The 14,937-nt window shown below is 34.8% G+C and overlaps 1 protein-coding gene across 1 annotated transcript in view; it reads right to left on the bottom strand.

Annotated features, from left to right (window-relative positions):
- LOC112412883 (uncharacterized) overlaps positions 1–14,937 on the bottom strand; it is a gene marked incomplete at its 5' end in the record, with an annotated part of 237,774 nt that overhangs the window by 157,099 nt on the left and 65,738 nt on the right. The window contains 2 exons of the mRNA XM_024764620.1: positions 5,665–5,822; positions 6,218–6,349. Of these exons, the coding sequence (XP_024620388.1) occupies positions 5,665–5,822; positions 6,218–6,349 (290 nt within the window). The remainder of the gene's footprint in view (positions 1–5,664; positions 5,823–6,217; positions 6,350–14,937) is intronic.

Consider the following 14,937-nt stretch of genomic DNA (forward strand, 5'->3'; position numbering starts at 1 on the left):
TTTATTCCATGCCGATTGTAGCCAGACTTAATTATAGTAGAAGGATGGATTTTATAGCAGTTGTAAAAACGTAAATAGGCTTTAAAACAGATTCACGAATTACATTTTATAGATGAAACTTTGATTTTAATTTAAACAATTCTCTTAGGGTATAATAAACATTATTCAGAATGTTCTGCTTTCGTTATGATTGAGATAGTAGTGATACTTTAGGAAACCCTGGGACAGAAACACCTGTTTCTTACCAAATTACTTTTCCTAATGATTATAATAATTTTATGCACTAGATTAACTTTAAAATGTAAATATTACAATATTTTAAAGTTTAAATTATTAGAAACATCTTAAAAGTAGCAGTGGAATATGTGCACCAAATAGGGCATATTCTTACCTATTTTAGTCTAAGTATTCCTACAAAGCATCTATATTAAAAATGCTTACCATAACATATGTTGATTTTTGTCCTATTGCAAACATAATATTCAATTATTAAAATTTTTTAAATAAACAATAAATAAAAATTTTAAACTCAATAACAACTGTTAATGTTTTGATATGTTTCCTTCAGGTGACCTGCCCATCTGGTTAGTTATCTATCTTTCTTTATCTTTTTCTATGTAGAGCTACAAAAACACTAAACATATTTTATTACTTGCTTTTTTATTAGTATCAAAACTCATGAGACATTAAAGTACATTTTTAATGAAAAAAATCAAAGAACTTTTAAATATATGTTCTCTTTGGAAAGAGTAAAGTACATGCCAAGTTGAGTCATGAAGAGAAATGTCAATATGATCCGTGGCAGCTGCTTACTTCCCTGGGAAGGAAGGGGCTGGTTAGGAGTACAGTAGCCAGCAAACCCCTCAGCGCTGGGCAAAGTCACTAGTGGGAAAAGAACAAAGGCCTTTCCAATGCAACTAACACAGATGTGCCCAAAGGCAAACTGTCAGAAACAGTTAAGATGACAGCTACTCACAGTTCATTATTTCCTTCTCACAGGTCACTGGGTGACAAGCTGGGTCATTGTGCTTTGTTGGCTGTCCCAGTCCTTCCCCACCCCCTATTCAATTTAAATAAGGGTAAAGCGCTCCATCGGATAAACTAATGTAAACAAACACATTCCAGACACTTAAAGATGCCAGAATATGGCATTTATTTTATTTCAGACCAAACTTAGATTTAAATGTACACACAACTCACTTTATCCAAGTAAGAAGAGAACCACATTTCTTCATCTCACTGATAGAGGAAGCAAAAACATTTTACGCAAACAAAAAATATAACCTATCATGTACTAAGGATCCTACATGAAAGACCTAACACAGTAAAAGGTTTTCCTTTCTCTTCAATGGAAAAAAGAATTTCTCCACATTAAAAAAAAATTTTTTAAAAAGATAAACAATTAGATGCTTTCTACAAGTGTTTTAAATATATTAAATGAAATGATTCTGTAGATGACCTTTGTGATGATTGCTGTAGGTTTTAAGGATATAATTCAAAGTAATACACCAATCAAAATGGCAATAGTTTAGTCAAATCTTTTATGATGTAATACACATAAAATTTTAGTAATGACTTAATTTGGCTACTCAATATGATGACATTCTGTTATGAAATTAATACAATAAAAACTACTAGGAATGAGGACTAAAACAGTGGTTAAAAGCATTGTCTATAGATGCAAGTGGATATGGGTTCAAATCCCATCTCCCCTACTAACTAGCTATATGACTGGACACATCTTGAAACCACTCTGAGCCTCAGTGGCTACACCTTTATGGATTATAAGACCATCTCCACCATCAGGTTATCACGACAATAAGTAAATCGATCTATCACATCATTACAAGAATAAGTAAGTACTTAGAATAGCAGTTGGCATATGGTAAGTATTCAACAAACGACAGCTATCACCTGTCACCAAATTTAGTATATACAAAGCTGAACTGAACCACCATTCAAGGTGTGAAATACCTTGGTTAATCATGACAACTTATATTCATATTATTAGAAAGAGGATTTTAAAAACCTCAAATCCAGTCAAGTGCAAGCCTCTAAATCAGTAAATCTAGACTGCTGAATTCACTAAGAAATCAGGGGTTCACAGTCTCCCTTAATATTTGCAACCTCTTATTTAGTCATCACTGAAAGCTGCATATATTGATTTATATTTTATCATTCCCTTTCTAAACTGTTCCACCTTATTTAAAGGTTCCTTTCTAAGATATCCAGTCAAAATAATAGGCCCAATTTGAAAGGCTAAAGATCTGGAATAGTCATTAAGAAAAGAACATGAATGGTCAAGGCAGAACAATATAGAGGCGAAGAACACTTAAACTGCAGATAGGCCTGCCTTAAATTACTAGCTGGAAGGCCTTAGCCAAGTAACTTAATCTCTCTGTGCCTAAATTTGCTTATCAGTAATGCAGAGATTAATACCTCTGTTTTACATACTGTAACGGGAGCAGGACACTACGGGGCCTTCCTGTGACAGACCCCTCCCCCCACATCCTCTTGCTTCAGTTCTTCTCTGAAGTACCTAGATAATAGTATCTGATGCACATTTCCTGAGTTGTCTTTTGTTTTGCAGATGCTAAAACCCCCACCAAATGGAAGAAATTAACTTCCTGATGACCATGAGCATGTAGCTCCCAGACCTACTGAAGCCTGAGGATTGATAATATGACACAGTCCTGTTACCTCACCATCAACCGATCAGGGAATTGTGCACAAGCGGATCACATACCCTGCAACTCCCCTCCCTCACCTGGCCTTTAAAAATGTTTTCCTGAAACCTATTGGGTGTTTTGAGCACTAGCTGCCCTGGACTCCTTGCTTGGTGCCCTGCAATAAATACTGCATTTTCCTTCACCACAACCCAGTGTCAGTAGATTGGCTTTACTGCATGCAGGCAAGTGGACCCAGTTTCTCACAGGTTACTGGAAAATAATGCACATAAAGCACTTAAGCAAAGTCAGTATATGTTATTAATAATCAAATGTTATCTTTCCTTTTCACTTGTTACCTGCCAGTAGCTACCTATCTCTGTGTCTTTCCACAAATTTGTCTACTTCTGATTCTCTCCTTCCTTGGCTACTTCTAAAGAAGTACATACATTTATATCTTCATATCTTTTTATTCAATTATATATTCTTTTTTTCAGACTATGTGCTCATTAATGTTTTCCCTGGTATTCTAAAATTCTATTTCTTTTTCCAATTTCCACAACTCATATCATTTCACATTATTTCTTTATTTCTTGCAGTGATTTTATTCTTCATTTCATAAAATTATCATTAATAAAAGCAAGACAATGTGAAGCCTTCTTTTAAAGCTGTGATAATATTATGCACTGATTCTCTTATATTTGGAAAGCATACAAACCTAACAAGACGACCTAAGGTTCAAAGTAGTCAATATGTCAAGTTCAGTACCATGTTCTAATTTTGTCCAACAACTCCTTCCAAAATGGGAGGAAAGTAATTGCTCTAAGTACTAACTCTTTACTCAAAATAACTTTGTTAAGGAACAGAAAGAGAAGGAGAGAAACTGAAATTACACCTGTTGTGGTAAATTGTGTGGGTGGAGAGAATGCAGATAAATCCCTGTGGCTTTAAGACAAAAAAAGGTGGCTGGAAAAGTTGCTGTAGGCTGAGACACAAACCCTGAGGAAACCGCACTAAGAAAAGGGCCCTGGGAAATTTCTTATTAAATAAAATCCAAACTATATTTACCAGTCAATTTCCATTGACTAAAAATCACAAATCAACACAACACCCATTAAAAACTCTTTTCTACCCCTACTAGTTTTCAGAACATTTTCACAACTCTACCTATTGAGTGTTTACCACGTTCCTGAAATTTAAAGACATTTAATTCTAACAACTCAAACAGTATTGTGGTATGTTAACTGATATTAACAGCTTTGTTTTGGGATTTTTTTTGCCTCACATTTCCTAATACTATATTCTTTTCTCCAAAGTTCCATCACCAGATTACATTGCTTCAGGGAAGATAACAGAATACATTAGAAATATCTCTAAACTACCCAAAGCCCTCAACCCTCAAGAAAAAGATAAACAAATAAAAATGAAAAAAATTCCAGCCTGGAGAAGTCATAGGGAACTAGATGGATTATCACTGGGGTTCCGGCACAGTGACCCACCAGCGCCAGCATGCGACAAACACAAAAGCCCCATATAGATTTCAGAAATTTGAGAGCAGGAGGAAACTGTGCCTCCTAGAACAGAACCCTGGAGAATGACAAGCCCCCAGCATTCTCTCAAGAAGGATAGAGTACAAATGGCTGCTGAGTGAGCCTAGAGAGATAGGTCAACAACGACCTCATGAAACCGTATTTGAGCTCCTCAGCTACCCCAGCGTTTTACATGAAAACTTCAAAGACTGCTCCCAAGTGACTTGTATTCTAGTGACCTGGCCTGGCTGCATAGCTGTGGCCTTGTGATTGTGTTGTGGCGCATCAGAGAGTTGAGAACCTTACGTACGACTGAAAAACAAGTATCAGGGGTGGAAGACCTGGAACTCTGGTTTTCATACAGTTCCAGGACACCCCCATACTATAATACAGTAAGATACTAAATTTGTTGTTTTGTTTCTGCCCTATCTTACTCAAAACAACAAAATCGAAGGATTTAAGGGATAAATAATATAGAGAGAAAATAAATTGAAGAGTCACTTTTGTTATTAGGAAAAATATATTCCCCTCCTATCAAGATCTGAAGGAGGAATATGTCACTTGAGAAGATAAGATAGCTTTTAGTTGAAATAAAAAGTTATATTGCATGCTTTAAACTTACACAATGTTATGTGTCAACTATATCTCAATAAAGAAAAAAAAACTTAACAAAAAAGAAATTTGGAGCCTTTTTTCTCTTTTTTCATGCAATTGACATTTTTATGTACCATTAGAATATTTAAACTTAGGAATTACCTTGAACTTTACTGAGTATGATAAGAATTGTATTACTCCTTTAAGAGTATTTCAATCAATAGTTAATTTCAAACAATTGTATATTAAAATTACAGTTTATAAAGTCACTTTGTGATTTATAACACCAAGCCCAACAAAATAATAAGAAGAATAAACTTTAGTTTTCCAGTTAAATAAAGAGGATCAGAGAAATAATTTTCATTTTCCAACCAAGGATGATCTTCCGTTGGTTAGCAAAATCATTGATGTTAGTTTTATTCCAGTAATGTAACTATGTCAATTTGTTAAATTATCACTACTTAAGACCATCTACTGTGCATGTATCCCCAGGTCTAAACATAATATTCTCCTCGTGGAACATAGAAAGGATTGTCTATGAGTGTGCCCTTCTTTAAGACCTTTTGGTATTCTCCAATTAGATATATGCTCAGTACTACCTTACCCTAATTATGTTATTCCAGAATATTTTAGTGAGATCCCAAGATAGCAACCCTTCCTAAGTATACTTATAAACAATACTGTACATCAATCTTCAATGAAATACACATAAATGTCACCTCTCTTCATCAAATGTGACCCGAAAACTACTGTGCTTGAAAGCCAAAGGGCTTTTGAGGTATTTCAATAATCTTCAAGAAATCAATCTTATGTGAAACTGAAGGAAAACATCGAATGTCATTGAGCAATAAAGCTCCATTCTGTCAGTGCCCTACCTCTGAGCAGAAGCCTTAGGATGTTTCTCTTCCAGTTTCTTCACCAGAGCCACTGTCAGCTTCCCTGTCTCCCCAAGAGAACCTTCTGGCATTAAGTGGGTCTCTGAAGGCTCTGGCAGCTGCTTCAGACCAGGGATACTGGCACTTTTTTGCAGAACCTAATAAATGAAATATAGGAATAATGTAGCTAATTTTCACTGAGTGGAAATATCTAAACTATATATGTCAAAAATTTAACATTGCACTTTTCATGGTTCCTTCTGCCTTCTTCATCCAGCACATAAACCATTGGTATGTGGTCAGAACAAAAGAAGGCAGTCCTAAGAAAAGCTAGTGTGTCACCATCTATTTAATAAAATAATGTTTATATAAATATACATATAAATGTTTATATAAATGTGAAAATAGATGTTTATATAACATGTATTAAATATCAATAACCCTAATTTGTGAATTCGTTTTTGCCTCCTGAAAGCAACCCCAAAATATTTTCTCTTTTCAAAATATATCATAGAGATCTATTTCTGTTTTGCCTCTGGCTCACTACACTGACCTCTTCTGCCAAGCTGCTGCCATGTTCCTGATGAGCTGTGGTCCAGGCACCATGGTGAAGGTGATACTCTGTCTGGGTCACGTCATGTGCGTTTAGCTCCCCTAGGTAGGTCAGGACAAACTGAGGATAAGCCTGTAGGAAAGGGAAAAAAAAAACTGAAAGTAGTACCAGCCTTATAAGCAACAGCAAAAAATCTATACAACTGGAATGATGGGAAGATAAATTAGATTAATAGGAAAAAGGTCTGGCTAATGAGCTTTATACTTTATTGTAAATTTCAGATCAAAATCAAGCCAAATCACTTTCATATGAAGATTTCTAATTTGTTGTTTGATCTGCTCAAGTTTAACTAGGTTGCTAAATATTCAAGCCATCTTATATACTGATAACAATGTCTAACATTTATTGAGTTATTTCCACATAAAAGGTATTATTGTAAACACATTATGTACGTGTAATGTGCAGTTGCTCTATTTTTTGGGAATATTCAATTCTGCCACAGAAGACAAGAAAACAAATAGGATGAATGAGATTCATTAGCTGCATTAAGCATAGATAAGCAAGTTAGTAACCTGAGAAGTGTCAGACAGAAAGTGATTAGAGCATATGTCTATGAACATAGATAGAAAGGGGTAGAAAGACTAAATAGTCATGACTTACCAAATAACAAGCAAAACAACAAATATTTATGATACACTACATATAAATTAAGCACATGAGACACAATAATCATGAGATCTTTAACTGGCCACCCATTGCTGACTCTCATTTTGGATCCTCTGCTGGATAAAATCCACAGCTGCCCATAGGCTACCTGGGGAGCACAGCTTTGGCCAAGTGTACTTGCAACCAGCTCTGTCCTGGAGCAAGTGTGCATCATTGCTTCACACACATTTCATCTGTTAGACCCTCTTGCTCAAATTTCAACTCTGGTCCTTGTAATGACATCAGCAGCAGGGAAGGGTGATGCAACACAGAAAGAGGACAAGTCGATACTGCAGAGATTCAGGTAATGTGGCCATTCAACCCATTGTACTTTAAGCTTGTTAATCTAACCCATTTCTCTTCCCATACATTTTATTTTGTGTTTTAAATTGATTTAATAAATTGTGATCTGAATATTTTAATTTGGTCTGTGCACCTTTCTGTTCCATGAACTCAAGGATAGCCTATCTAGGAGCATACTTGGAGTTTACTATTGCATCAAAGTAATTTCCCACATAACAACATATTTACATTTTAATCCTTACAACAGCCCTTTGAAACAGGTATGACTACTGTTCCCATTTTAAAGTTGAGGAAACAAACACAGGGAGGTTAAAGCAACTTGCCCCTCCAGCTTGTTTACTAGTTAATCCTAGATATGCTGCCTCAAGTATTATATAAACTTCTTTTTTAAAATGTGGAACTAAAGTTTTAACAAAAAATATGGGGAGGTGTCCAGTGGATAATTAAAGAATACTAAGGTCCTTATATTATTCTAGAAAAAGAGATATTAAGTAACTTTAAACTTTGTTAGAAAATGTATAACTAAAGATGAATGTTCTAAAATTAGGTTGTGGTAATGGATACAAAACCCTGTGAATATACTGAAAAATACTGAATGGCACACTTCAAATAGGTGAATTGTATGGTATGTTAATTACATTTCAATAAAGCAATTTTTTAATGTAAGAGATTCAATAAAAAAATAGAAATACACAGTATACCTTATGAAGAAGTAGAGGAAAAAAAGAGGGAGGGGATTCAGAAAAAGTCAGGAAGAAAGGTAAAAAATACAAATTAAAAGCACAGTAAATAGAAATTTTTGTTGAATTAATCAATAAATGACTAACAGAATTTTAATATGCATTCCCTTTGACTTAACAAACATACACATACATACATTGTTCATTGCAGCATGGTTCTTACTCGTCTAAGTGTGTATCATCAGGGAAACTTTAAGAGATAAAGTAGATGTGGATGTCAATATGGAGAGATGGCCACAATATGTTATTGAATGGAAAAGATAGGTCACAAAGTTTTACATATATATAATTATACACATATACATCTACATACATAATTAGATTTAATATATATGATTACATATAATATATATAATTAATCAGAAACAATTAATGATAATTTTTGAGGAACAGGTTAAAGAGGTACTTTTGCTTATTCAGTTCTGAATTATTGGAGGGTTTTTTCATAACTAACATACACTACTTTTATTATTTAAGCAGAAACCCTACTATACATAGAAATATATGCATAATTTCTGAGAATATACTCAAAAACCTGCTATTAGTGAATAACTCTGAGAAATAGGATTAAAGTTTGAGAGAAAGAGACTTTACTTCTAATTAGTATATTTTTTCAAATATTAGTTTCTATATGTGCATTTATTCTTTTATTAAAAAAATACTTTTTAAAAAGGCCCAATTTAAAATAGTGTCTTCACTGTATATACTAGTCAGATAATCTTGGAAAAAGATTTTTGAATCACTAAGCTAACCCAAAAACATTACAAAAAGAAGTTTTATCTAAAAAAATTAGGATTCTTATTTTACCTTGAAGCCTGTGTCACATCTATTTCATTATATTATTTTCTCTTGTGTCAGTTCTTATTGTCTTAGAAATATCCAAGACAATTCAGCGGAAGTGAATATGATGGGCAAAGGGAAATAGATTATTTTACATTGGTCCTACAGTAAAGTATCAAAGCCAAAATTCAGCAACAAAGATCACAGTATTTTCAATATGAGAGGGAACATGAGTAGTAGGATATAATATTGAATATATTCCAACCCCTTATATAGTGACGGTATTTTCATGTTTCACATCCTCTAATAGAGGTAAAGACATTTTACATAAGTTTACTTTTGAGGTGTATTGCCCTCTTACTGGAAAGAATGTGTACCTAGAACATGGGGAAATTTAATATATATCCAATGAGATGGATAAAGAAGGGCTCAAAAGGTAGAGCCATGTGTCTAACATTCTGACAGACATAGCAAAAGTAGAGGCCAAAAAAGAAAAAAAAAACCACTCATGGGCTTTGCTTCCTAGAGTTGACAGTCTAGCAAAGGTGGCAGACATACACAAGTAACACGATGCATTTGGAGACATTTTTGAGTTGTTCTAGCATTTTCCCTTTGGAATCATTCTAAACCCTAGGTGATGGCTATTCAAACATTTTGATACCATGATTCTTTATTATTCTCTACTCCAAGACCAAGTTATCTTGCTCTCTAACTAGGCACCTACTAGCTCAATCATCAGACCACCAGTATAAACAACTCCCTCCTCCAAAATCTGGAATTCTAATCTTGTCTTCTAGGAAGTCAACAGCCTAATCTTTTGACTTTTCCTCCCTTCTAGTGCATCTGCACATCACCCTAACTTGACCTTTAATGTATTAACCCTCATTATTTTCCAAGTGCATCAGCCCTTTGGGCTTCACTGCATTCTTCTCATTCTAATCCACTTTTTACCACCTCAAGATAATTTGTAATAAAATACACCTTTGATTACATCATTCCCACTTCAAAAACTTTAAATAGTACCCCCAGTACATATTGATTAACATCCTACAGTCCTACGCTTGTTTCAAATTCTAGCTGTGCTATTTATCAGCTTTAGGAATGTAAGTTCCACTTCCTTGAGGGAGAAGTGTCCTATTGAAGACTGCATAAGAACTGGCTCAGAATTTCACACTGACCAAAATTCAGCCTCAGGATACAATGGCAAGTCTCTAGCTGCTAAAAAGGATCCCATTCATTTATAAGATTTTTTTCAAGCTAATAGGGTTGGGGAATCATCTTTATCACTCCCAAGATATTCCCTCCATGTACATAAGAAAGGCCACAAATTTGACCTAACTTGGGGCTCCACAGGAATATTTATGTCCTCACTGGAAATATAGCGGTAGGTCAGCAGACTGTCACCTGGAATGCTTTATTTATTTATTTTTAAATTTTTATTGGAGTATAGTTGATTTATAATGTTGTGTTAGTTTCTGCTGTACAGCAAAGTGAATCAGTTATACATATACATATATCCACTCTTAGTTAGATTCTTTTTCCTTATGGGTCATTACAGAGTATTGAGTAGAGTTCCCTGTGCTATACAGTAGGCCCTTATTAGTTATCTCTTTTATATAGAGTAGTGTGTATATGTCAATCCCAATCTCCCAATTTATCCATCCCCTCCCTCCCCTGGTAACCATAAGTTTGTTTTCTACATCTGTGACTCTACTTCTGTTTTGTAAATAAGTTCATTTGTACCATTTTTAGATTCCACATATAAGCAGCATCATATGATATTTGCCTTTCTCTGTCTGACTTACTTCACTTAGTATGGTACTCTCTAGGTCCATCCATGTTGCTGCATTATTTTCATTCTTTTATATGGCTGAGTAATATTCCATTGTATATATGTACCACATCTTCTTTACACCTGGAATGTTTTAAACGCTATCTCCTCTTGGTCAGCACGTGATCAGGCATAGCTTTTTAAAGTGTTTCCTTTTTTTTCCTCATTATAAATGCTTTTTATGGAAAACAGAAAATATAGAAAAACTCAAAGAAAATAATTATCCATTCTCCTACCACCTGTCCTATGTATAAACTTCCAGTTTTGTTTTACACACACACACACTCATATTTGATACAATATAAATAAATAAATAATATTGTTTTCTTACCTGATTTTTCTCAAATCACAACATTACCATTTTCCTCTATCATAAATTATTCTCCATTATTTGTAATGCCAATATATTATCCATAATAAAGACATACCATAATATATTTATACAGTCTCATTGTTGGTTACTTAACCTGTTTTCAATTTTCACTATTATAAACAATGCTCTAATGAACATCCTGAAAGATACACTACAGTATACACCACTGATTGATTCCTTGGGTTAAGTTGCTGTAAGTGGAATTTCTGAGTCAAAAGAAATAAGTATTTTTTTACAGATTTTGATAAATATTCCCAAACTGACCCTTAGAAATATTGTACCAGTCTCCTAGATTGCCCTCACTGTTCCTTGCCTCCTTGCCCCCTTCCCACATTATACGAGGATAGGCCTATGTGACCAAAGAAGATGGCAGAAGTGGTATTAGGTTACTTCTGACATTAGGTTATGAGAAAAAGTACAGCTTCCATTTCGTTCTCTTCCTCTCTTGTTCTCTTGGGTCACTAGCTGATGTTGTAAACAGCACTATAGAGAAGCCATGTGCCAAGGAACTGAAGCCTCTGGACAACATAAGTGTGCTGAGAAGCAGATTTTCCAGCCTAGTCAAACCTCAGATAACTGTAGCCTCCACTGACACCTTGACTGCAGCCTCATGAGAGACTCTGAGTTAGAACTACCCAACTAAACCACTCCCAGATTCACCACAGAAACTGTGAGATAATAAATGTTTGTTGTTTTAAGTTACTATGTTTGGAGGTAATTTGTTACACAGCAGTAGATAACTAATACCAATAAAATACAAAAAAACCCCAAAATACAAAGAAAGGAATGAGTATGTTTGTTTTCTCACATCTTCATCAACATTGGATATTCCTAGTTTTGTATTTCCCCATAATTAATAGAGAGAAAATACTATCCATTGCTTACATTTATTTAATTCCTAGTGAAGCTGAACTTTTTAATTTGGTTTGGCTCTTTTAATTTTTTTTCTGTCATGTATTTCCTTTTCATGTCTTTTGCTCATTTTTCTATTGACGTGCTTATCCTTTTCTATTGCTATATCAGGCTTATTATATATTAAAAGTATTATCCCATTCTCTGACGTTTATATTGCAAAGATTTTTCCCTGTTTGTCATATTTTTCTATTCACTTTTGCTAATGCTATTTTAGATTTAGAAGGTTTTAAATTTTTTATATACTCAAAGCCATTAGTCTTTTCCTTTATGGATTCTATCCTTGTTTGCATGCACATAAAGATGTCTACTCACCACTACTCTGGGTTAGATGCTTTAATTCATGGTTTCTTCTAGATATTTTTATGGTTCCATGTTTAAATTTAAATCTTTAATTTAGCTGAAACTGGTGAATTGTATAAAAAAAAGTAATCTGTGTTTTGCAAATGAATTGGGAAATGGTTAACTTTAAAAATAAAACAAAAGAAAAATAGTATCTAAGTAAATACAATATAACAAAATGCAATATTGTATTTAAATTTGTTCATTATTATTATCATTAATAGTTACAAATGGTCGCTTAGCCAGAATTGATATGCCAGTGTCTATCGATAGGCCAGAATCTGTGCCTAATACTTAAAATACTAGTATTATAGCTATATTTTGCAGACAAATAATGTGAAGCTTGGAAAGGTTAAATGACTTGCCTAAGGCCACACAGCAAATACGTGGTGGAGCCAAGATTAGTTATTAATATCCTAACACAGTAATTCTGTCTTTTTTAATGAATGGAATGAGCTCCATGTATGATCCAGCAGCAAATAATTATCAAATTATACTCCATTTTAGCCTTAACTAGATGGATATAGTTTTGGATGACTAAATTTAGATCTAATCAAAATTTCTAAACCTCTAAAAGAGTGAAATGCCTCATTAATAAATAGTTTTGCTCTTTGAATCTAGAAGAACTGTAACTTTAAAAAATCAGCAATCGTGTTTGTGAACAGAACATTAAAAATTTTAGAATCAAAAGTCTCTTAAAAATAATTTGTGTTTGAAACACAAAAGTATACATTATTTGCTAGCTCACAATAGAAGTGTTGTGAAAAATTAGAAAATTATAAGTTGCAAGAAAAGGAGAGGTAAAAAGGACAGCAGAGTAGAAATGGATGTTTAGGTACCTGAATTTTGAGAGAGAAAAGAATACACTTAAACCTTGGTCCTGCTCTTCTATGTCTGTTGGTGGGAAGGGCAATACTTATATAAGACATAATTATGTTCTTGGGCAATAGGAGTCAGCTCTATTTAGGTATGTCTCAGAACGACGTCCTCATGTGCAGGTACAGGCCAAGGAGCTGCAGAGATATTTTGATACAGTCTCAAAATTCCTTTTTTTTTTTTAACCAAGATGTACAAGCTCCCTCTCCAACAACCTAGAACCTCACTCTGAGTGGGTAATGTAGTGGGGTCAGAAATGAGATAAGGAGAAAGCTGGGATGAATCTCAGAATGAAGTTAAAGGTAATTATTAAAATGCTTTGACATTTGATGATTATGTCAAAATGTCTGCTTAGGAACAGAGCTGAAAGTCCTGATCGAGTTAGTGAATGGGGTTGGGATTTTAAGTACTCAGGGAAATGCTGTTATGATAATTTTTAAACTTAAATTGTATAAAATGCTCGAAACTGTTAAAATGATGAGGGTTGCCATGGAATAACAGCTCAACTTCTAGAACACTACAGAAATAAAGGTACCATGTTTATTAGTCAGGGTCTAATAAGGAGATAGAAACCATGTAGTATTTTGAACAGGAAAGTTTAATATAAACGATTAGTAACAGAGGATTATAGTGACAGGAAACTGGTTAGTAAGAATTAAACAAAACACTAAAGAATACACGAATAGCAGATATAGGGAGCCCACTACTCCTAGGCCTGAGACAGAATGCCCAACGAAGAGGCCTGACCCAACGTTGAGATCCAGAGCACATTGAGGGCACAGCTGTGGCTCACTGGATGTTGAAGAAGTCCCCGAGGGAGTGCACCAGTAGGAGTCACTGTTAATGTGCCTTTGGAGCACCCGGGGAAGCCATCCACAGCGAGGTGCCTAGTTGACAACACTTCACTAAAAAGTCACTCACAAGGAATATGCTCAAGGAAACCATTCACAAGAAGGTGCCCACTGGCAGTACTCTGCTGTGAAGCTGCCCAAGGCAGGAGCCAGGCAATGAACGGTGGATCTGGCACTGTGAGGGAATAAATTGATAACTACCGTGCTATGTGTTACAGGTTGAATGATGTCCCCTTGCAAAAAGTACCTTGAGGTCCTAACCCTTGGTACTGTAAATGTGACCTTATTTGGAAATAAGGTCTCTGTAGATGTAATCAAATTAATATTAGGTCATTAGGATGAGCTCTAATCCAATATGATTGGTGTCCTTATTAGAACGGAGAAATTTGAACCCAGACACACACAGAGGACAATGCCATGTGAAGACTCAGACACGGAGGGAGGTGGCCACGTGAAGATGGAGGCAGAGACTGGAGTTATGCTGCCACGAATCAAGGAGTGTCTGGGTACCAGAAGATGGAAGAGGCAAGGAAGGATCTTCCCATAGAGGATCAGGATGGAACACAGCACTGGGGAACACCTTGATTTCAGACTTCTGGCCTCCAGAACTGAGAGAGAAAAAATTCCTGCTGTTTTAAGCCAGCCGGTTTACGGTGCTTTTTATAGCAGCCCTGCAAAATTAATACACCATGTATTTTCAGTTTCATTCATCTGAGTAACTTAGCATTTCTGAAATCATCATGGTGGGATTCTGAGGCAAACACTAACAGATACCATGTGATTAGCCTAATTTTTGCCTCTCTTAAATTTTTTTTTATATCAGTTACTTTTAATTCAATGCAATTTAGGCACAAAGGTATACATATTAAAACAGCCTTACAGAGAGTGCCTCCACCTTGGTCAAACACAATCAATGTTGAAATAACTCGTGCACTCAGGTATCATACAAGTACTTAAATGAAACATTACTATTGCACATTATTAACTTTTCCTTTTAAAGATAATTT

Source organism: Neophocaena asiaeorientalis, unplaced genomic scaffold (assembly GCF_003031525.2).
Source record: "Neophocaena asiaeorientalis asiaeorientalis breed wild unplaced genomic scaffold, Neophocaena_asiaeorientalis_V1.1 scaffold230, whole genome shotgun sequence".
Classification (NCBI taxonomy): Eukaryota; Metazoa; Chordata; class Mammalia; order Artiodactyla; family Phocoenidae; genus Neophocaena; species Neophocaena asiaeorientalis.